Source organism: Periophthalmus magnuspinnatus, chromosome 7, assembly GCF_009829125.3.
Source record: "Periophthalmus magnuspinnatus isolate fPerMag1 chromosome 7, fPerMag1.2.pri, whole genome shotgun sequence".
Classification (NCBI taxonomy): Eukaryota; Metazoa; Chordata; class Actinopteri; order Gobiiformes; family Gobiidae; genus Periophthalmus; species Periophthalmus magnuspinnatus.
In genome coordinates this window covers 2,110,452-2,134,991 of record NC_047132.1, presented here as the reverse complement: position 1 = coordinate 2,134,991, position 24,540 = coordinate 2,110,452, and the positions used below count along the sequence as shown (strand labels likewise).

The window sequence follows — 24,540 nt, the reverse complement described above, 5'->3', positions numbered from 1 at the left end:
ATGTGAAGCCCTGGGCCGGTCACTCTGTGAGCGCCCAGACCTTGTAACAGGCCGCCGGGGAGCCAAAAATGGGCTTGATGGTACAGCATATGTCTGCTGGTGTGTAGTAGATGACCCAGGAGCAATAGGAGGAGGGGCTCGTCGGTGAAGTCCCGCCAGCTGATGTCTAGTCTGAGAGGCCTGGGCTGTCCGTTGCAAGGCTTCCAGCGCTGCCTCTCCAAAAAGTTCACCCGGAACCACAGGTAATCCCCTCAAGGTTCTCCTACACGTCTCGGTTAGGGGAGACTGTGCCAACCAAACCTGCCGACGTGCCTGGGTCAGGATGGACAGCAGGCGGCCCAGCTCCCTTGACATAAAAGCAAATGCTTGTAGGGACGTGTCAACCAAGCCTTGCGTAGCCGCATCGACATTAGAGCCCTCTAGTGAAGTCGCTAAACCTAGCAGTAAATGGGACAGGGAATTGCCGATACGACCCATGCGCGCCCCGAAGTCGTAAGCTTTACACAGCAATTCGTCAGTAACCCGGCACTGAGGTCGCGGGCACCTGGCATTGGGTCTCAGAGCCTCGTCTGGAGCCACAATAAGGGAGGCCACAGCTGGTTCAATCGCTGGGATGTGTCCCAATCCAAACTTGGGCGCCTCCTGCATGGCAGCAAGGACCCTTCCATCAGACGTCGGTTTAGAAAACGCTTTTGTATCTGACCAGCAGGCATGAAGTTCCTTAATATACTCCGTAGAGGGAGGAACCAAAAAGGAAGACGCAGAGCTCTGTCGTCTAAAAAACGCACTAGAAGCCATAGGCTGCGCCGTCGGTGCCTCCAGTTGTAACGGTGCAAAAGCCACGCGTAAAGAGGAGGCAGCTGAGTCATCGTCACCTCCCTGAGAGCAGGTGGAGTTGTGTGAGCTCAACTCTGATATGTCAGAACACGCATCCAAACCGTCCCCAGTATACGGGTCGGTGTCGTGGAAGTGCGTATCTGACGCCGCCACAGACAAGGCATCTTCTTCACAAACAGAAACCACATCCCGCTGGGCAGCTCGCTGGTCGCTATCCCGGGTCTGCATGGACTCAATGAGAGCTTTCATTCTAGTGAGCTCCAAAGTAAGGCTATCCACCTTCGAGGATAATCCCGCAGAGCGATCCCCTTTGCTGCGCTTATGCGGAGTAGGGGAAGCGTCGACAGCAGAGCGCTTTCTCCTCACCTTCCCGCTCGCCGGCAACTGGGTGTCCTGTATATCAGAGGGCCCAGCTCCTCCAAACGCGGCCAGGCGGTCAGCACGCAGGGATCTCGGCATAATGCTGCAACTCATGCAAGCATTCTCCATCAAGCCCTCCTTAAGGTGGTCCACACCCAAACATAAGGGGCATAAATCATGTCCATCCTCCGGTTGAAGCGGGGCCATGCAAGCTCTACAGCACATGGACTCCATCACAACAGACGCTAGATCAGGTCGAGCTGAAAACGCCACTCTTGATCCGCACGCTGGGATTAAAAAATACCACGTCGAGCCGAGAACGCCACTGGTGGTAGACTCAAAAACTCAAAGCGAACAGTAACACTGCTGATAAGAATGAACTAAAGAACCGAGCACGGTTCCAAAATAACAGAGATATTTTAGCCGAATGCGGCAATAGTCAACACAAAAAGTCGAGCTGAACCGAACATGGCAGCAAATACAAACCAGCTCCACCGACCCGGTGTCGCTTCCAACAAAAAATGCAGTAACTACTTACCATACGGTCCTTGTGAAACGTGCACCTCACCGGCGTCAGGGAAACACCCGCTCCAGGTGAGGCACTCCGCCACGCGCAGCTTACGCAGCCCCTGAGGGGCAAGTCGCACTCGCTACCCCGACTGTGATAGACTGCACTCAATTCACAAGTCACGGGACTCTGAGCAGTAAGCTGTCACCAAAGGGAGAAACAATTGTGGTACAAAGCAGTATTTGCGAGTAGCCACAACACACTTGACCTAAGCGCGAGAAGAAAAAAAGGGACTGTGCTTCCGGAGTCACGTGACTATATAGCCTCACGTGGGTCACCGGAAGGTCATAGGTGAATTTGTTGTTATTAAATCTTGACCTGCGCAGGCGCAAGAGTGATCATCCAGTGCTTGAAGCACCGCCTCTGGCGGTCAGAAGGGATGAAATAGAACAGTTATTTCAATAATGTACTATGTCTCATAAGAAGTTAACTTAAAATCACAAACCTCAAGTAAATCTTTGCAAGAGTTAGAAATAACCTGTTTTTTGAGAAGTCAGACAACATGTAAAAACTTTGAGTTCAGGGTAAACTGTTTTGTGGTTGCTGTTTGGTGTTGATATTCTACTAATTGCTGACTTTCAAGAGTATTATTTTGCTTGTGACTTTAGTGTATTTATTACATAAAACTCATGAACGGAGACGATCGACTCGATCAACTACTTTTTCCGGATAATGACGTTGCGTTGTCATTGGAGCGTAGTGTCTGATTGGTTGACGCCGCGCATCAAACCCCAAAAAGTTCCGCTTTTGCAGGTTGATCATTAAAATTTTATTTGTTACAGTATTTCTAAAAGCTGTCATTTTTATTTACAGTATAGTATTTGGTTTTGTTCTAGAATACAGTGCTTATTTTTTAAAATCTACGAAGGTTTGACAGTATTTAAACGAGAGAAATATGAGAAAATGTTAATGTCTGTCTGAGAAAAATGTATGAAGTGTGTGTGGAGAGGGGTTTTACAGCCTTAAAACATATATAATAACTGTAAAGGAGGGCTAATGCTAATGCTAATGCTAATGATTACACATGATACACATTTGACCCACAATTAAGTTAATAGCAGAATAAACCACGCTTACCGATCAGGAACAGCATCCAGTCCATCAAATCATAAGCTCCCTCTACTCCTCAGTCCACCATGAGATCTTCACTCGGTTCCATGAACACTTTATAATATCTGCACTAAACTGGACACTTAATAACACCGGTCACTTTAATAAGCCATGTTTGCACTGTTGTTTTGATGCTGCTGTTGTATATATTTTCTCCCTTTAAGTATTTCATTTGATTTTTTAAGCATATCTTTTTAACTTTGTGCATGCCCTTATTTGTATTTGTATTTATTCAGTGTGTTTATGTTGCACTTTTTCACCGAAGCAAGTTCCTAGTTTGTGAACTGTGTTCACAGACTATGGCAATAAAAGTCTTCTGATTCTGATTCTGATGAACCGCTCCGGGTCCGAGATGCCTCTAGTTTAACTTGTACAAACATCCACAGTGTGTCGGTCGCGTACTTCCTTTGTTTTGTCCGTTTCGTCATGTTTAAAACACAAAACTGCTGCATAAAATTACGGAATACGCGCGCGTAATTTTACGCGCGGATCTTTATATCCAGTCTCGTGTTTTTACGCGGAGAAGTGACGGAACAGATTTCACTTTCCTGCAGCAGATTGGACATGGAGGCTCTAACTTCCTTTGTGGACATAATTTCTTGATTGGATTATATTCTCTGGACCTTTACGGAACGATTGAGACCAACTTTGTGTGAATATGTTGATGTTTGACAGAACCAGAGCGCTAAATGGTAAGTGAAGTCCAAATCCACATTTCTGACTTCTCTGTAAAAACGGCTTTCCTGTCAGCACTGTGGTGATTCGAGGTGTAAATGGTTTACATATTCAGAAAGATGAATGCCGTAGCTTTCATTTGATGTGTAGATTGTTTGTGTGAGTGACGCAGAAATACACGTACATTGCTGTAAAGTTGTAACGTGTAACGTGGGCGGGCCGTCGGAACGCTAAGTGGTTAAGTTGTCGGTGCTCAAGTGACGGAAATGTATCCGAGAGAATCCGGTCATTTTTCAAAATAAAAGATTTTTCAAAATAAACGATTTTTCAGACTCAGATAATAAATACAACGGAAATAATTTATTATTTCTTGGACGGCCGGTGGCCCGGTACCAATTGATCCACGGACCGGTACCGGTCCACGGCCCGGTGGTTGGGGAGCACTGGCCTAGACAACCTAAAATGTGTCTCAGGAGACCTGGCGTCCTCATATGTGGACCCCACCTCTCAGATTGGTTAGTTGGAATATCAGAGGCATGGGAAATCCTGTTAAGAGGTCTAGAGTATTTTCACACTTGAAACGTCTAAAATCGTCTATAGTGTTTTTACAGGAGAACCATCTTCGAAATAAAGATCATCACAAATTATATTGTTCTTGGGTGAATCAAGTCTTTCACTCAGACTTTAACTTGAAGGCAAGAGGTGTCGCCCTTTTAAAAAATAAAAATGTAGTTTTCTTCCACTAAGATAGAAATGGCATATTCCTAACAGTTGTGGTACCTTGATGCAGAAAAAGGTCCTATTGGTACAGCGTACATGTATATGCCCCAAATTTTGATAATGTTGGGTTTGCTAATAGATTATTAACCACTTAGCGTTCCGACGGCCCGCAGGCGGGCCTTTACGTTACAACTTTACAGCAATGTACGTGTATTTCTGCGTCACCCACACAAACACTCTACACACCAAATGAAAGCTACGACATTCATCTTTCTGAATATGTAAACCATTTACACCTCTAATCACCACAGTGCTGACAGGAAAGCCGTTTTTACAGAGAAGTCAGAAATGTGGATTTGGACTTCACTTACCATTGAGCGCTCTGGTTCTGTCAAACATCAACATATTCACACAAAGTTGGTCTCATTCGTTCCGTAAAGGTCCAGAGAATATAATAATAATCCAGTCAAGAAATTATGTCCACAAAGGAAGTTAGAGCCTCCATGTCCAATCTGCTGCAGGAAAGTGAAATCTGTTCCGTCGCTTCTCTGCATTTCTTTTGTCAGTTTCAGGCATAATAAACTTCTGACAGCGCCAACTTTGTTCCTCAGTGCAAAACAAACTTGTTAGCTTGTGATTGACACCAAAGTTGGCCAATAAGGTGGGGGCTGTGGGTTACTGGAGCCGCGGACAGTGAATGAGAGCTACAGATGACTGGAAGAGTACGCCCCACTCTCCCCCTTGTAGAATCAAGCTGTTACATTACACACGTTTAGTGATGTTTTCCTCTTAAAGCCCATGAACTGCGGAACACGCTGATGCGTGACATGCAGTGGTTTACTGTAAACAGACGGAGTTTGCTGCGTGCGTAACAAGCCGAGGCTGGATATAAAGATCCGCGCGTAAAATTACGCACGCGAGTTGCGTAATTTTACACAGCAGTTTTGCGTTTTAAACTTGACGAAACGGACAAAACAAAGGAAGTGCGCGACCGAGGACACTGTGGATGTTTGTACAAGTTAAACCAGAGGCATCTCGGACCCGGAGCGGTTCGTGGAACCGAGTGAAGATCTCATGATGGACTCTGGAGTAGAGGACCTTATGATTTGATGGACTGGATGCTGTTCCTGATCGGTAATCGTGGTTTATTCTGCTATTCACTTAATTGTGGGTCAAATGTGTATCATGTGTAATCATTAGCATTAGCTAATGCCAATCTGCGCCCCCCGACCACCACCAATCATCACGCACACACCACTTGGGTGAAGTGTCTTGCCTAAGGACACCTAAGGACACAATGACAGAAGTAAGGACACAATGACAGAAATTGGTCCCAGTGGGACTCGATCCTCCAACCTTCGGGTTGCGGGACCAAAGCTCTAACCACTGAGCCACTGTTGCAGAATGACTGGCTCACTATACAGTGTGTTCTCAGTTTCCAGTGTGTTTGTTTACATTTTGAAGTGTGTGTGTGTGTGTGTGTGTGTGTTTGTTGATTGTTTGCAGTGTGTGGTTTGTAAATATATATTTATTTTGACCCATAGCACTTGTTTTGACTGTATTTTATATATAAATATACATTTTATATTGTGTTTTGATATGATATATAAATGTACAGTAATAGAGCAGCTGCAGATACAGATTCCTCTCAGTGTGAGTTTTCAGTAGAGCCTCACTGATGTCTGTGGGTTGAAACATTCAAAAGTTATTGGAGTTTTTCCAAACGTTCTCCAAATGTCTTCATTCGGACAGCTGTGGAGAGGCCTGGACTTACTCATGATAAAATGATTGTAAAACTCTCATTTTTATAGGTATTGACCTCAAATTTGAAATGTAAGTGGTCAACAATCTTGTCAGTTGAGGTATGGTGTATTTTTGTCCCCAGCTCCCCACTGCAGCTTTCTACACCTTCATTTTCACAAAAAATGTTTGGCGAGGATGAGAAAATTTTTTTTTAATGTGTGTTCCAAAGTGTATAAATGCTCAGCAGACAAACTTACAGTGATTCTGACACCTGTGGGTAAAACTATAGGGTGTTACCTTTACAAAGACCTCAAACTAGTGCAGTTACTACTGAGGGTTCAATAATGGTGATTATTTTAATTTGGAGAGGTCAGAACAAAGGCAATTTCACCAAAATCACCCGGAATGCTAAGGGGTTGCAGCCTTTCATTCTTGAATACTCATTGTATTATTTTTGGAGGTGATCTAAACTGTGTTTTTGACCCAACTCTAGATCAATCATATCCCCGTACCTTGACATGATCTATTATGTCACAAGTATTCTCAGATTTTATGACAGATAATGGTCTTGTTGACCCCTGAAGATCCTGTAACCCATCTGATAAGAAATATTCATTCTTTTCCCAGATACACCGTTACCTACTCTTCAAGTAAGTACAGTTTTACCCCCCCTCCCCTTTCTCCATGTGCTAAGTCACTCCCCACACAGAGCACTATCACAAGACAATCAGTGTGCACTCCACGAATTAATCAAACTACTGCACATCACATCAGGTTTGTGAAGGTGTCGTGTATTGTTTTGTATCATATTTTGGTCTATTTATGAAAAATGGCTGTGAGGGAGCATTGGACAAAATTGTACTGCTAACTGTAAGGAGGATTGGAATAGAGATCCCTAGATTACTCAAACATGCGTGAAAGACAGCTCCAAAATGTCAATTTTACATAATAGTTTAACAAAAGTATTTAAGATGCTGAATAAAGGCAGAGGTTACCTGAAGCACAGATCCTACAGGGCAGACACTCAGTCCTCCCTGTGGGTTCGTCCATGTAAGTGCCAGTGTCACATGGGAGACACAAAGTACTGCGAAAGTCTGTGCAGTGTTTGTTCACCCAAGTTCCTGTTAAATCAAAAAACGTATTAGACCAGAACCAGAGGAATACTAAATATACAAAACTGTATGTAAATTAGTGTGCGATGTGCTCCCCTGGCCTATATGATCAAACTATACAGAAACCCCAAGGCAAAATAAAGTTGCTGCCTGTAAGAACATTTAAAAATAAAACTGGTTTACCATGTTATTTAAATTCATACTAATAAAATATTAAAAACAGAAAAATATATTATTGGTTTATTCTCTTAGCATACTTTAAAAAAAATCTCAATGGACAAAATACTACAATTTGTCAATATCTGTGAGTTCTTCTCATGATCTCAATCTTCCCACAAGGATACATTCTGGGCCCTCTTGTGTACACTTGTGCGCTGGAACATAATCAGGTAATCAGACTGTGAAGTGAAGCTGATAAAGCTCCAACCCCACAGAGTCTGACGAGGTGTACAGGTCTTGAACAGGTGTAGAGAGAAGACCCTGAGCATGAGCAGGTGATGACTAAAGCCTCAGTAGAGAGTGATAATAAAAAGTAGGCACATACCGACTGGACACATAGGACAACACTCCTGTCCTATGAGGTATTCAGCACGATGACAGGTGAGGCCTATAGTCACCTCAATGAGAATAACGGTCTGTTAACAAAACAAACTATGGTTGAGTCAAAGTTGGTTACTTTTATGTATTTGATTAAAGGAGCATGTAACTTTTTTAGTGGAGGCCCCACCAACTCTCATCTCCATGGACAATGCATTGCCAGGAATGTTTAACAGTGTGGAGTTAATCTTTACAGTGGTGACCACCTCCAAAATAGAATTACTTAATTTTAGGTTAGGTTTGGTTTTAAAGGTTCAAAGTTATTCCACACTTATGCATCCAAATTATTCATCAAAACTCTCAGAGACCAGAGCAGACTTTTGTCGTAATAGCAAAGCTAACAACAACTAGCATGCTAATGTTCTCTTCCTGACAATAAACACTATAATTCGATGCAGACAGTACACAGCAGACTTATTTGGACCTAAAGAGCTGATTATAGAATATATTTGTACTGGGACAAGTCACGTTTTGCTCAGATACATGGAAAATTCGGGTCTGGACCAAGTTTAATTTAATGCTATTTTGTAGCATTAAATTATTGCTCTTCTATTGGCATCTGCACAAAAGACAAAAATATCTTACCAAAAAAACAGTGACTCCCTGATGACATTTCATGTTGTGTATTTAAAGTCGTATTCATGGTGTTAACTCCTTTGTGAGACACTGGACAATCAAAATCTGAAATGTAAAGTATAAAATAATAATAATAATGATGATGATGATGATGATGATGATGATGATGATGATTATTATTATTATTATTATTATTATTTAAGAAAAACACATTTGAGAAAAAAAAATATATTTATCATATATATCATTTTACACTCCAAGTAGCAGAATCCCAGTAGCTTCTCTCTAATATGTACTGATCCTCTAAATAGTACATTTATGGCTGTCATAACTTTAAATTCATTATAATGGATTTTTAAGTCGCCAAATTTTTTTTTTTTTTTTTTTTGTTTCTTTGCTTTTTGGCCAGTTTAGTTTCTTAGCATACAAGCTTTCATGTGGAAACAACAAAATTATCTAATTATCCATCCAATTATTCATTATCTGCACCAAAATATGCTTTAATATTTATTTCAAGCTAATCAAGTGGTGTTCATCCAGATTTATATGGGACATTGTAAAGTAGGACCTCCATACATCAAACTTTACAGTTTTGTACTAGATTTTGAAAATGTACAGAAGGATATTTTTCAGTGAGATTTTGTTTAATCAAATACTAAATGACATATCCAAAATCCCCTTTGCATATTTTTAGTATCTAATATGAAGACAGAAAGAAGAAAGAAATTTAAACCTGGGTCAATCTATTTTTGAGATTCAAATGTCCCAAAAATTGTCCATACATTTTTTTCTTAAGTCTCAAATTTATATTGTTATATTTAAGATTTTTTCCCATTCACCTGTAGCGTGTCACCTTAAATTAGACAACATAATAAGGGAAATTTAGCTCTCACTCTTTAATTAACCCCCAAACAGAGCCGTTACAAGACTAAATATTAAACTTTACAGTAGCTACTGACTGTATGAACCTGGGAATATGTTCTAATGTTGCTCTTCCCACTGTGAGTAAGTCTACAAGTGACCTTCACATTTTTTTAATATCTGGTCTTTAGAAATACCAGAATCATTTTTTAATGTTTAATAAATGAAATATCTGATTTTAAATAAATTTTACATTTGAAGTTATTTCTCAAAATACATTGCTTGGGTCACTTTTACTTCTACTTGAGTGATAATATTTTAAAGTAATGTTTCTCTTGAGCATATGTTTTGGCTACTCAACCCACCGCTGCTGTTAAACTGATAGCCTACAACAATCCCATGCATTTCAGGACATTGTAGAGGTCTAAACTACAGGGTTGGCAATGTTTTGTTTTTGTTTTCACTTTAGAAGTTAAAGTTAAAGTTGCCTGGGATCCAGAATATGCACTTCTCCAATCGGCCTACTCTGCGAGTTATAAAAAGCTTGAGTATGTGAAGTAGGATAAGGATCTCTCTTGACTGTATTTTTCTATCTTTATTTTCACTTAAGTCACAGTTTAAAAACTTCAGTTCATAGAATCACAGAATAAGTTCTGGTCCACGTTTAGACAAACATGATGCATGAATGGACAGTAAGAAGGGATCCTCCTACAGAGACTAGAGGACTGGGAGGGCATCTCTGATACGGCACTAAACTGTTTCAAGTCCTATCTAGAAAACAGGGAGTACTTTGTTGAAATTGGAAAATGTGTCTCAGATAAAATGTCCCTGACCTGTGGGGTGCCCCAGGGGTCAATCCTGGGACCCCTGTTGTTCGATCTCTGCTGCCATTAGGCCAGTTAATACGCAGCAATAATGTGTCCTACAACATCTATGCAGATGACACTCAGATCTATATTTCACTAGCAGCAGGTGAATATGGACCAGTGGATTCACTCTGCCACTGCATCCAACAGATCAGTGTGTGAATGTAAAACAGCTTTCTCCAGCTAAACTCAGACAAGACTGAAGTCATCATCTTTGGCCCACAGAAACATAGAGAAAGTGTCAGCAGTCACCTCCAGTCTCTCTCTCTAAAACCTTCAAATCAGGCTAGAAATATAGGGGTAATAATGGACTCAGACTTGAACTTTAACAGCCACATCAAATCAATAGCATCTGCAGCTTTTTACCAACTAAAAAACATTGCAAAAATCAACAACCAGACTTGGAGAGACTTATCCATGCATTTGTCTCCAGTAGGTTAGACTACTGTAACAGCCTTAAGACAGCTGTAGTACATACAGAATGCTGCTGTTCGGGCCCTGACTAGAACCAGGAAGTACTTCACACACGCGTCCTGTGCTCAGGTCTCTGCACTGGCTTCCTGTAGCTCAGAGAATAGACTTTAAAGCAGCTCAGCTTGTGAACAAGTCACTCCATGGACCAGCACCAAAGCACATGTGCCATATGAACCATCTCACACTCTGAGGACTTCAGGGACCGGCCTCCTGTTGGTGCCCAGAATCAGGACTAAACATGGGGAATCAGTGTTTCAATCTCATGTAGCTAAAACCTGGAACAATCTTCCTGAAGATGTGAGACAAGCCTCTACTTTGACAATGTTTAAATCCAGGCTCAACAGTTCTGTTTAGCTGTGCATATGACTGAAATGTTTTTGATTCTACACTTTTCTCCTTTAATGTTAATCTTATGATGATTATTTGAGATTATTTATGTTTCAATTTGTTATATTGTGATTTTAATGTCTTTTTTATTCTGTAAAGCACGTTGAATTACCTTGTGCATGAATTGTGCTATACAAATAAACTTGCCCTGCCTTGACTGCATTGAATGCATATTAATTAGCCACATATTAACTGTGTCTAAGAGTGAAGTCTAGAGTGAAGCCATCACTTAAGCCACTTAATATAATGTATTTCTGGCTCAGGATGTGTACTTTCAGGTATTTAATCTCAGCCTCAATGTTAAAATGCATCAGAAAACTGTCTGCTGAAAAGAGGGGGAAAACAGCCTGATCCTGATTTGAACATAATTCAGTAACAAATTATTAGGCTAATAATTTTACCAAATCCGCCATGGTTATATATATTATTCAACTGCAATCTTAAATTTAAGTTTCCAGTCCACCCTAATTAAAATAAATAGAGATCTGTGCCTCTCAAGAACAATGGGGGGAAACAGACAATAAATACTTGAGAAATACAAAAAAGAGGAGGATTATAGGGAGGCTCCTAAACTTGAATTCGTCTGGGGCACTCATATTTCGCCTCTGCTCCTTGAACTGAACGTTTGTATGTTTCAGTTCACCTTAAATGTCCTGATCTACAGGTGCTGTGGAGTGTTCCCCATCTCACACTGACTTTCACTTTTACAATAAATGTGTGTCCATCTTTGTGTGCTGCTGTTGAGTATGTCTGACCAGAGGACTGGGGCAGTGTCCTTCCACTCTGTGATAAACACTGTGCAGACATCAGAAACAAAGCTCAACTTTACAGCTTATAGTGTTAAAAGGAACAATATTCACGAAAACGCGAGTTCAAGAGCGAGTTTAAGTCTATTTAAGAGCGAGGACACCACATAAAGTGAGACGACACACTCCAGAATAACAGAAACACTGCGTGAGGCCTCTGGTCAAAGCTCCGCGAGGCTCTCACAGTGTGGGGACAGGAGCGCGCGCACCGAGGACATGAGTCTGAGCCGTGTCCAGTCTGTGATGGGGGCCTATGCTGACCATATTTCTAGATATTTAACTCCCGTGATCCAGGCAACACTCAGCCTCGTATTAGAGTCGTCAGTGAGTATGTGCAGAAGGCTGAAGGTTGTTCAAATGACGACGCTCGTTGTTAACTGTGTGCACTTCCCGCTTGTGAAAATATACTCGGCGTTTTTAAAAAAGGTTATCACAACACATATTTGAAACTATTATGAGGACGTTACATGTTGAGTAGACCCTAGTTCACAGCAAAACGGACCGACTTACCCAAGAATTGTCTCCATAAGTGAGGGCTTTCACTTTCACTATCATTAACAGCCCGCGCGCGCCCCCTTGTGCCTGCGCGTGCCCTTGCTTCACTCTTGGCAACTTGGATGAGTGGCCAAACTTTTCAGCCTAAAACCTTTGTCTAAATGGCACCATTGCATTTTCTTTTGTTATTCAATACATCAGAATTGCTTTAAGTTGTTGCTTTTATTTTTGTAGCCTATATTTTAGTTTGACCTTATCTACAGTTGAGATAGAATGAAGTAGAATATAAAGTCTGTAAAATCTGCTGATGCAATAAGATGTGAAGCAGTTTCAGTGAGGTTAATAGCTGTAACTTCAAGGTTAGGCAATTCCAGGTCTGAAATGATGGTTCTAGTGGAGGTGTGTGGCGTTTGAAAACACAGTGGAGCATTTCCTATTATTAGTGGTATTACCGCTTAATGACTTTCTTTTAAAAATCCTTCTTGAACGAGTGTTTGACTATTCTTCCCCTCAACAACTGAGTGTGTAACTGAAGCTTTGGCATGTTTTCATAATGCAGCAATGTTTAGGACTAAGTCACACAGAAAAAAAATATTTATGAGGCAGTGCAGGGTATCATTCAATCATCAAAAATTAGACATAATATCTCAAAACAGGTTCAACCTAGTTATCCGACTTTAAGATGAGTGAAATGTCTTGCTTAAGGGCACACACAATGGCAGGATGATGCACTGGTTGATGGGGTAGAAGGCATCAAACTACTCACTGAGACACTACTGGGGTACAAAGGTAGGTTTGTCCATCAGAGGGAGCTGTTGTTTGACTGACTTACTTTAATCCATTGCACTAGAAATGGTGTATATGCTCCAGTGTCACCATAACATCATTCTTAACAGGCTGATTCACAGTCAGATTGAGGGTTTGTTGACCTGGTTTATATACATTTTGGATCATAATGGTGATCCTTTTGATCTTGATTATGTTGAATCTGAACCTTGGGCAGATACCAGTCACATTTTCTCTTTAAGACCTTTCACTTACATGGAGGTCTTAAATGCTGTCTATTACATAGACATAGCATAGTCAGTTTTCAGAAAAGGGCATAGTACTGCCACTACAAGTTTTAAATGACAATTTCACAGCACTTGATAACAAATAAGATTATGTAGCACTGTTTATTGATTTAACTAAAGATTTTGATTGATCATGGAGTCATTTTGAAGCGTCTGAAGCAGATTGGATTGTGGTTCCTTTCAAACAGAGCCCAGGCAGCAGTAGCCGATGGGTTTAAATCAAATATTGTAACTTTAAGTAAAGGAGTGCCCCATGGCTCAATTTTGGGTCCACTACTTTTCCTATATTTGTTAATTTGATTGACTGCGATTTAAGACAAAGACTCATAAATTTGAATGCAGATGATGCTGTTTTGTATACAGGTACTCCCTCTGCTGATCGGGTGCTTTTTAAACAGCAAACTGCTAGATTTTAATGATTATAATTAATAATTAATAAATATTAAATCATCATTGAATGCAAACAGGTATAGGATAAAAAAAAAAGGTACATCCATTGAAAGAGTCAACACTTTTAAATATCTTGGGTTTTGGCTTCACGAAAACATATCCTTTAAAAAACATATCTGGGAATTATGTAACAGTTTAAAATCTAAATTATCATTTTATTACAGAAACAAATATTGTATCCTAATAAATTACAGAAAAGAAATCATGCAAACCATCTTCCTCTCCATACTGGATTATGGGGATGTGGTGTACACTTCAGTACTGGATTATGGGGATGTGTTGTACACTTCAGTACTGGATTATGGGGATGTAGTATACATGCAGACTTCTGTACTGGATTATGGCCATGTGGTATACTTGCAGATTTTCTATACTGGATTATGGGGATGTAGTATACACTTCAGTACTGGATTATGGGATGTGGTGTGCACTTCAGTACTGGATAACAATGGCAATGAGAACAATTGCAGTGATGATTCTTGATTCTTATAAATATTTGGGTTCATTTTGTATATATAATATATTGTATATAATAATATCATATATAAATTGCAAACGTTTTAACAGAGGGGATATTTGATAGTCTTATCTTAACTATAAGATAAGTCAAAAATCTAACTTAATTTGGAATTTAGCTAATATTAAAAAGCATTCAGTAAAAGTATTCATGTTTTCATTTATGTCAGGGACAGTGCACATTAATGAACTTTTGTGTAAATCTGTCTAAATCTAACAGTGTTAGTCAACAAGACTATTTTTAATCTGTAGTCCCATGTCAGCTGTTAATCCAAAGTTTAAACGTAACAGTATACAATAGTACACAATAGTATACAAAATAATGTACACTCTTTAAAATGTAAAATGTTAAATAAATGTGTATTTTACACATTCCCTCCTCTGTTGGTTCCAAATTTACTTTCATAGGTTATTTCAAATTACACAGTTTGTCTTCTTTTTTTTTTCTTGATATAAATCAAGAAGAACAGCAGAACAGCAGCAGCCAAGACGATGATTCAAATTACGACACCGACACTGATCCCAGTGATTGGTGTCTGGGGTCTTTCTGCACATTCAGTATCAGACTGTGGGGTTCCTTCTTTCTCTGTGACTTTGTCCTTCTCTTCACACCTGGAACAGCACAGTCACAGTCAGCAGAGCTTTCCTCAGCAGAACTAATACTCTGCATACAATGTGTACTTACTGTGTGTACTTAGTGTGTACTTATGTGTGTACTTACTTTGTGAACTTAGTATATAGTATGTACTTACTTATAGTGTGTCCTGTGTGTACTTCTGTGTGTACTTATAGTGTGTACTGTGTGTATTTAGTGTGTCCTGTGTGTACTTATGTGTGTACTTACTGTGTGTGTGGCTGACAGGCTGACACAGTCCCATCTGAGAAAGTGTCCTGAGGACATGGGGAGCACTCAGTGTCTGCAGAGGCACTGCCTGTGGAGACATGGCTCATAAGTTACATTAGACTCTACCCCTGTTACTAATGTGGTCAGTGTCACAATTTGAACAGCATTTTCAACAACAACAAAAGTAAGATTTTTTTTTTAAAAATTATTGTTTTAGTGGCTATTTGTTGTTTTGTTGTACAGTAGCTAAGTGGCTAGCACTCTAGCCTCACCACAAGAGGGTCCCTGATAATCCTCTAGCTAAGTAGCTCTTTTTTTTAATTTAAACTTAATTTGAGATTAATTTACAGGTGCTATGTGTAGTTTTACAGCCAAAAAGGCCATGATATTTTTATGTTTCTTTTTATTTTACCTTTTTATGAATCTATATCTGTACTGAGTGACATTTTTACTGTCCGCTGTGACTGCCCCTTTAAGCCAGTTCGCTTAATTTGATGTTTCCTGTTTTGTGCGTATTCTAATGATTACTTTCTGTGTATATATACTGTGAAATACGATACAAATTGAAACTAGAACAGAGCACACAGCTGCTTTATAAGCCTCTAGTAAATGAGACAGGACTGTCATCAGTGACGTCATCCACACTGTACCTGGGCTGATGCTCTTCACTGGTCCGTATCCAATCACAAGCGGCTCTCATGCTCGCGCCCGCCCGCCCTGTTACGCGCACTCCTATAGCTCCTATGCATCAGGCCCGCAGTCTTCAGTCTGCACCCGCCGCGCCTGACTACCGCACCTTCTGCGGCACCTGTTGCAGCCTCATCTTCAAGCTCCTACGGAATTCCTCTGCGCTCCGGTAACTTGTATCATCTCCTTCTTTTACTTCTTTAAATGAAATCTGGTTTCATATTCATCTACAGCACTGTTGAACAGTTGAGCACATGTTCTTTATTTATTTATTTATTTCTTGAATTACACTGTTAAAAATGATCCTTTATCCAGCTGTTCTGTTTACAGTTGATGTCATACTGAGCAACAAAAGTGTAGAATAAATGTTGCATAAAGTTTAAATTGTAAAGGTGCCTAAAGATGAGCCAATCCCAAAGCCTGAGGAGAGGTTTAAAAAGTATAATGACATGGTGATGCATACTGTGTGTGATGTTGAAAGGTGAGGAATTCGAGGTGTACTTTCCCTACATACTTTTTTTTTTTTTTTTCTACCAAAAGCACAATTACTATTTCAATCAAGATGGAGATTCAGTCATATGTGATCATATACAGCCAATCCTTTCAGTAAATGCATGTGGTTTGGAGCAAGACTTTTAACAAATTTGACCTATTTTGGCATGAAAAGGCTTTTATTTAAAAAAAACGCACTGTTTATCTTCAGGAAATTATTATGGAAAGCCACTAGTCACATACAGCCCTCTACACTCTCTGCTCTAGACCAAAACTGAGAGACAGGCTCCAGTATCTTCTCATCTGTATCTGCCTCCAGTATTAGCACAAAACTCTTTTCCTGACATCTATATTAGCTTATGCTGGAGGAGCACAATATAGCATTAACACAGAATTTCACTTCAGAACATGTTTGTCATTGTCTAAAGTACAGGATTAGAGAGTCCCCAGGTGAAGTTTCAGAATGCCTTAACCCTAGGGCCTGGGGAGGAATGCGGCTCACTCACTGTTTAGGGAGCTCCGAAAAACAAGTTATGACAATCAGATAACCAGGAGCGTCTCTTTGTGATGGGTTTGCTCACACCACACCAAATACCTCCAACCCCCCAACCTACACACACACACACACGCACACATGCTTCTTACATGTTTTGAAAGATACATTAAAGGGTTATAATGGTGTGTCCTCATCAAAAACATGCAACTGTTTTCTAAAGCATGTTTGGTGGCAAAAAAGAGGAGAGGAGCGCATGTTTTTTTTATCAGAGGGAGGGGAAGAGTGGGGCTGCTGCTGGGAACAAGGAACAAGAAATCACAGATACACAGACGTGAGAGAGTCAGGAGGAGCAGAGACTTTTAGTCAAATAAATGATCAAAAATAAATAAATAAATGAATGTAGGAAACAAAGATTTGATGGTGATGTTTATGTCCAATAGCCTTTAAGTAGCATATCATAAATCACATGCTCACATGCAAATTGAAATAAAATCGAACCGTGACCCATATATTGAAAACAAAATCGTCCCAAACCTATTTAACACAAATCTGCATATTTAGACTGAGTTCTTCTCTCAAACAGAAAACTTCACTAGGATCATTTAGATCATTTCAGGTATAAAATTGCCCATCTCTACTGAACTAAAAATAAAAGGAGGCTGTTACTTTGAAAACTACTACTACATGACATCACAAGGTGGAACAGAGCTTTGGAGATGTAACAGACTAATAATAAAGGATTATCCAAAACAAAATGCAACTCCAATCTGTTTTTGATATGGTAACAGCATTATAATAAGCTCAGAAACATTTTGCGTAATATAGGACCTTTTTAAAATTGCTTCAGATCTGTCTTCAGTGTAGAAGCATAGTGTTTCCATTGTAATCTCTGGATTGGCTGTTGTAGCTTCTGATTACAACTCCATTCTAAGAGAGGGAAGAGCCTTGTTTTTTTTTATTTTTTGTCTGATTAAAATGTCTTTCAAATTGATATCCAAAGCATAAACAGTACAGCCTTTTTATTTTTATTATTGCCATTTTTTTTTTTTTTAAATGACCATTACCAGGACCCTCCTGTCTTGGGGGACAGGAGGGTCCTGGCTAAGGTCATTTCTATGCTGGGCCATGAGTCTCACCCCCTGCAGGACGCTCTTCAGTGACAGACTGATTCACCCGCGCTGTGTGAAGGAGAGGTTTCAGGTCTTTCCTTCCTGCTGCTGTCAGACTGTACAATGAACACTGTTAACACTGAACATGTGTCATTCAACCACACCCATGTGCAATACTCAAGTCACTTTACGGAGATGTTATATTAGAGTCTATTTTTTAGTATATTTTTAAGTCTATTTTTTTAATTATGTTAAGCTATTTATCTATTATCTTGTTTTATTGCATGTACCATTTTCCTTCTGTTCTTTAACTGTGTGGTGCAATACTGGAATTCCCCCACTGTGGGACTAATAAAGGCATATCTTATCTTATCTTATTTAAAACAGAAATAGCCTCATTTCCTCCTCCATAAAAATGTGACTTGGCTTGAACCAACACCACAGACATTCAGCAGAACCTACAAATTATTTTTATTATTTCTCCAGTTTTCAGTTGTTTAAAACACATGTGACAGGGCTGATATTCTGATTTTGAAAAACTTTTTAGACAATATGAGTTTTTGAACATAACCGCAGTTCCAGTCTCCACGACGTCTGTGTTTTATTTACAGGTGACTATGTACAGGGGCATTAATCAAAGAAACAGTGAGGCTGCTGAAAATGATTGGTGTCAAATATTAGTTGGTACTATTAATATTATTTAATTTGTTTTTTACATATTGCTTCAATTATAGACAATATTTTATGATTTTGGATTTATTATTTAGGTATTTTTACACCTCAGCTATGGTATTTAATGTTTTACAGCTTAACCCAATGTCGATGAAAGAAAAATGGGTACCGTATTTTCCAGACTATACGTGGCTCTTATAAAGGAAGGACAAATAAATAAAGGGAAATTAAATATGAAATGTATAAAAGAAAACGAGTCAAGGAAATTTTCTTACAGGTATTAAAAAAACACATCAGCGCCATCTATTGGTCAAACAAATGAACTGTAACATTTATAATCAACCATCACATAACACATATGTAAACATGTATATAAAGCATAGATAGTGAACTGAATATGTGTCTGGTATGTTAACGTAAGATATTAACAGTTAATCAGATAACTAAAGCATAAAAAACAAGCTAACAAGTTTACTCTGGATCTTACTCCAAATCACTAAAACCATTGAATTCTTCTTCCTCCTCAGTGTCGCTTCAGAACATCTCCGTCTGCTCTATAAGTAAATGAAGCGCCACTCCGGAAGTAGATAAAGTGCCACTTCCAAGTGGCTGTCATACTGGTACACAAGCCTAGAGGGCCCTTGAGCAGTTGTCAATGTGACAATAACAAAGATGTGAAATTATATATTTTAATAAAAGTCTGACTTATAGTCCGGAAAATATGGTAAATTCTTCGAATGCTAGTAGAACGTACACTGGCAGTAAAGCAATTAAAATGCGTCTAGTAGTAGATGAAGTTGAGAGATGAAATGATCCAAATGAGTTGTGAGGGTGTTGCCTCGGATCCACAATACACACTTCTTCAATACTGTATGAAGATGTGAGTCTGAATCTCTGTATGAAGATGTGAGTCTGAATCTCTGTATGAAGATGTGAGTCTGAATCTCTGTATGAAGATGTGAGTCTGAATCTCTGGTGAATCTCCTCGAGTTCATATTCAGATGGCTGTGAGTGACTAGTGGACTAGCCAATCAGGAGCATGCATGGTTCATCCGTATCAAAAAAAAAAGGCTGTTTATGAGGGAAAAAGAAAGGAAGAAATTACAGGAGACTGAAAAACACATCTGATTTCTCCAGAATCAACAAGCTAAACACTAAACTCAGTTAATCTGAGGTGAGAGAATTTTGCTTTTGTTTGAAAATATTGGGTGATCAGTGAAGCCCTTCTTTTCATTTGTGTTACTGAAACAAACAAGGTTAAGGCACACTTTATTGTCCTTGTAGGGAAAGTTGTTTTGGTTTGATGGGAAAGTGCCCAGAGGAAACCATCAAGACATAGAGAGAACACACAAACACAGAAGGGCCCAGGCATCCCAGGAACTGAACCTGGAACCTTCTTGCTCTGAGTGCTAGCCATTCAGCCACCGTGAATATGAATGACTATAGCTGGGTGGACAAATCTGTATACAACTTTTAGTTTCAGTTCTTTTAATTTGGACAACTCAAGTGCCAGGACTATTTAGTACATTTCTGTTACGTTAATCATTATACAATATAAAAATATAATGGCCATTGTTCAATGAATTATGACATGTTTTGACCATGTCTTTTTATGTGTACTGTCAGTCATCATTAAGTCATACTTCTCTCCCCAAATATGCGCCATTGTGTCCTTTCATCCTTTCATTCAAGTTATCAGGTGCAACACAGCCAGTGGTGTATCCTCAGTTTGCCCAATGACACAAAGCTGCGGCCTTGTTTGCACCTGTTTGTGCTGATGAAAACTGTACTCAGGTTTAGACCAGTGTTGAAATCTTTGCTTTGTGTTAGGGCTTTTTTGCATGGGAGTGGAGAATCATTGGCCTACTAATACAAAGGTAATTCAGTCCCAGCTGTGGGTTTTGCATATAGCCATTGTGTCCTTGAACAAGACACTTCACACACTCAGCCTCTATGTGTTTGTCTATGCACGTGGGTAAGTGTGTGTGTGTTTGTGGACAGTGGAAGGTGTTTAGATTATTCAGGTCAGAGGATCATGGTCAGAAACAAAGCCTTGATCTTCTCAAGGAAATGCCTGCTCTCCCCACATGAGGCTGGAGAATGTACTGGGCTGATATCTGCCCTTTTTAGGGTATTGGCTATCTGCTTTACATCTCCAGCATAGGTCAATATTTTGTTCAGCCTAATCAGCTGCACTGCATCAGGACCCACTGCACCAGGACCACTGCATCGAGGCCTGGGGTAGAAGCCTCACATAGGCCTACCTCGAACATACCCTAGGAAGGGGGTCCAATGCTCAACCCCTAAGATTCAAGGACCTGGGACAACAGAACCCTTTGCCCCCTTAAAGGAAGTTTTTTTTGCACTTTTCTTCTCAACCTTTTTGCCACAAACTTCTACTTAATGATGTAAAGATATGATAAATATTTAATACAGGTACTATTCCAGCAAACCAACTCAGAATAAGAAAAACATGAGAACCATACACAACTGCTGAATTACAACAGCATTACAGCAACTTCTCCACAACCTCTCTAAAGTTCACAAAACTTCTCACACTGTGTAAGGAGGACAGTGCCGGTGTGAACTGAGCTTTGGACTGTTTTGGGCTCCTCTCTCTTCCTTGATCAGCTCTTCCCCCTGTATTTGTGCCTGACTGACCAGACCTGTTGGTGTAGTGAACTATCATGTTCACTGAAGCAGTAAATCCTATACTTCTTTGTTCATTGTTCACTGCATTGAGAGGCAAATAAGGGCACATCTTCTGACACCACATGTTTAGTATAACTGGGGCAGAGGTGAGTAGAGTAGCCAAAAATATTAACTAAGAGTAACATAATTTCAAAATAATATTACTCAAGTAAAAGTAAAAAGTAGTGGTCCAAGAAATTACAAAAGCGTAAAAAGTATTTATTTGGAAAAACTACTACTCAAGTAAAAGTAATCGTCGGCTTGCAACATCTGATTTATAATTTAAAGTTAATGTAATTTAGAGGAGAAAATCTGATATTTCCACAGAATAGACACGAAAACTAAATCCTATCTGAAGGAGCGGTGCAAGAAAGACAAATGTTCAAATAATTACATATTGTAAACATAAAGCTTTAGTCACTTGTACATTACAATAATAATTAGTGAGAGTAAAAGTATGCTGCTAGGAAATTACTCTGAAAAGTATTCATGGAGTAAATGTAATGGAGTACCCACCTCTGAACCAAGGTTTGCACATCAAAAGTAGTTATTGCGTGTTCACATATGGTTATGCAGTCTATGTCTAAATACATCAACTGACTTCAACACACACAAAGCAATTGCAAAAACCCGAGAAGTCAGGAAGAAGTGTCTCGTTATAATACTAACATTTCAGTCAGGAAGGAGTGTCGTTATGATACTAACATTTCAGTCAGGAAGGAGTGTTGTTATGATACTAACATTTCATTTTCAACATAAAATAATAGTGCATCCTCTGTGTTAACATGTGGCCGTATTCTAGTTATGATACAGCTCAAGATCATTCTAACATAGACACAGAGGTTTGTAGAAGTTCAAACAAAAGAGATGAGGATTTTATTTAATATCTTTTTGTAATTTGACAACCCTATACCAGAGTACACTGTAAAGTGTTAGTGATGTAACCCTAAGATATTGTTCTCACCAGTCTGTTGAGGCGGTGGGTATGGCGGGTTACAGTTAGATATAATATAATGTATTTTCTTGTTGTTTTCCTTGCTAAAATACATGGCAGAACAGTGCACAGCTGGTATTTTTATTTTACAACGTACAACGGTGTGTGTTCACACCCACTACATTTCTCGGTGCGCTCCCCGAATGCGCTGCACTGCAACAACAATAGGAACCAACATTATTATTAAAGTAAAAGTAATTTATCCAAACATAATATAATAAATACATATAAATCATTGATAAAATAAGTGCAAAGTAATAAACAAAATACTAATGTCCCAAGTTAATGTTAATACATAAAATAATATAAGTCAAATAAGTAAAAGGTTACAGTGAAAATAATTTCATGTAAAATGTGCAAATGTAGCCTAGTAATGTTTCATCGTCTTATTAACTTTTATTGTTTTAAAAATGCTATAGTCACCAAAATCAATGTATTAAGATGTTTAACAGTTTCAATTTTGGTTTTGACACTCTCCCCTTCCTTTGCTCTGTGTGGTAAGTCACACCCCCTCCAGAGCACTATCACAAACGCAAACTGTTCATGAAACTACTGCACATCAGGTTTGTGAAGTTGCTGTGTACATTTTTGTATTATGTTTTTGTATATTTATGGAGAATTGTCACGTAGGAGCATGGATAACATAGGCTCATGGGTCAACTGTAAGGAGGGTCCAAATAGGGCCTGAGAGAGATCACTAAAATACTTAAACGTGCATGGATGACATCTAAAACCTCTCAGGCATGTTTTGATTAGGGAATGCTGTTATAACATGGTAGAAAGCTAAACATCTATTTTGCATAATACCCCCTCGGTAAAACTATGGTATAAAATGACATTTCACGCAGAAAGTAAAAGGTGCACTATGTAACTTTTCTGGTGTTACAGTCCCCCCCTGAAGTTTTTGCTAGAATGCTCCACAGTATGACAATAACTTATTTATCTCCATGTCGACAAGCAGGAGGCACCAGGTCAAATTATAGGTCAGATCTGTAATGCTTCCATATTTTAATAATACATATTTGTGCAGTTGAGTAAAATGATGCAAGAAAGATATGTTTAATGTCACACTGAAGTATTCCAAGCAAACCAATCTCCAGTCTCCATGGAGATGAGCAGTTGTTGCATAGTGCAGCATTTGTAGGATTGTTCTAGAATTTTCTTTCACAGATGCTGCTCCTCCAGAGTGAGGTCACCTTCCAGGAAGAATCTGACACTGTCAGTTCTATGTATCAGTGATTCATAGATTCAGTTATTTGGATTCCTGTCTTTCCCATGAGCAAGTCTGAGAAACAGTTTGCATTCTAGATGTACAAATACGTCAGCTGTTATCAAATCAGTCTTGTTTAGATTTTTTACATACATACATTCATGTTTAGTTGATCCAATTTTTAGCAAACACATTTACCAAAAATACACCAATGGTCTTCACATATATAATTACTGAATTGTATAGACTAGTGGTTTATTAGTTTTTGGCAAGTTTTTCTAAGCTTAGTCCCAAGCATTAAATGGTGCATAATTGGGATAATTATGCACCATGCTACTGCTACTTTAGCAGATTGCTAAGCAATCTGCTAAAGTAGCAATGAGCTAGCTGCAGACCTTATTAAAGTGGCTCCTCAGATACATGTGCCTGGATAAAGGCTAACAAAGGCTAGGGGAACATTCCTGTGCGTCCTGGTGCAATCCTGGTTTAGTCCTGGTTCAGTCCTGGTTCAGTCTTGGTTCAGTCCTGGTTTAGTGCAAATTAGTTTCTAGTTTAGTCCTGGTTCAACCCTGTTTAGCCCTGACTCAGTCTACGTTTATTCCTGGTTCAGTCCTGATTCAGTCCTAGTTCAGTCTTGGTTCAGTCTGACTTGAGGCCTGGTTCAGTCCTGGTTTAGGACTGGTTTAATCGAGGTTCAGTACTGGACACATCTACAGGCTGTATATCCTGGTGCAGTCCTAGTTTAGTCCTGGTTCACTTCTAGTTTAGTCCTCATTCAGTCCGAGTTTAGGCCTGGTTCAGTCCTGGTGTAGTCCTAGTTTAGTCCTTATTGATTCCAGGTTCAGTCCTGGTTCATCCTTGGTTCAGGAGTGGATGTCTTCTTCACTGTCATTCTCCTCGAGGTCTCTTTTTTTCCAACTGAGTTTTTTGGAGTTATCCTGCCGACAGATGGTTTAGGGACAGGGGGCACTCTGGGACAGTTCTCCATTTGCTTGTTTCTTGAGTATGTTGGTTAATTTGACTGTCTGTTAATGACCAACAACGCCTTGCAAGGTGACTGCTGTTGTGATTTTGGGCTATACAAAAATCAGTAGGTGAAAATGAACAGGGCAAAGAATC

General features: G+C 39.5%; 1 protein-coding gene across 1 annotated transcript in view; it reads right to left on the bottom strand.

The window, feature by feature from the left end:
* Positions 1-12,260, bottom strand: part of LOC117373751 (tumor necrosis factor receptor superfamily member 14-like) — a 36,940-nt gene extending 24,680 nt beyond the window's left edge. Inside the window, exons 1-4 of the mRNA XM_055223376.1 lie at positions 12,203-12,260; positions 8,308-8,403; positions 7,670-7,760; positions 7,009-7,134 (exon numbers count right to left, since the gene is read on the bottom strand). Coding sequence (XP_055079351.1) covers positions 7,009-7,134; positions 7,670-7,760; positions 8,308-8,340 — 250 coding nt within the window. The 5' untranslated portion in view covers positions 8,341-8,403; positions 12,203-12,260. The remainder of the gene's footprint in view (positions 1-7,008; positions 7,135-7,669; positions 7,761-8,307; positions 8,404-12,202) is intronic.
* Positions 12,261-24,540: the final 12,280 nt, after the last annotated feature.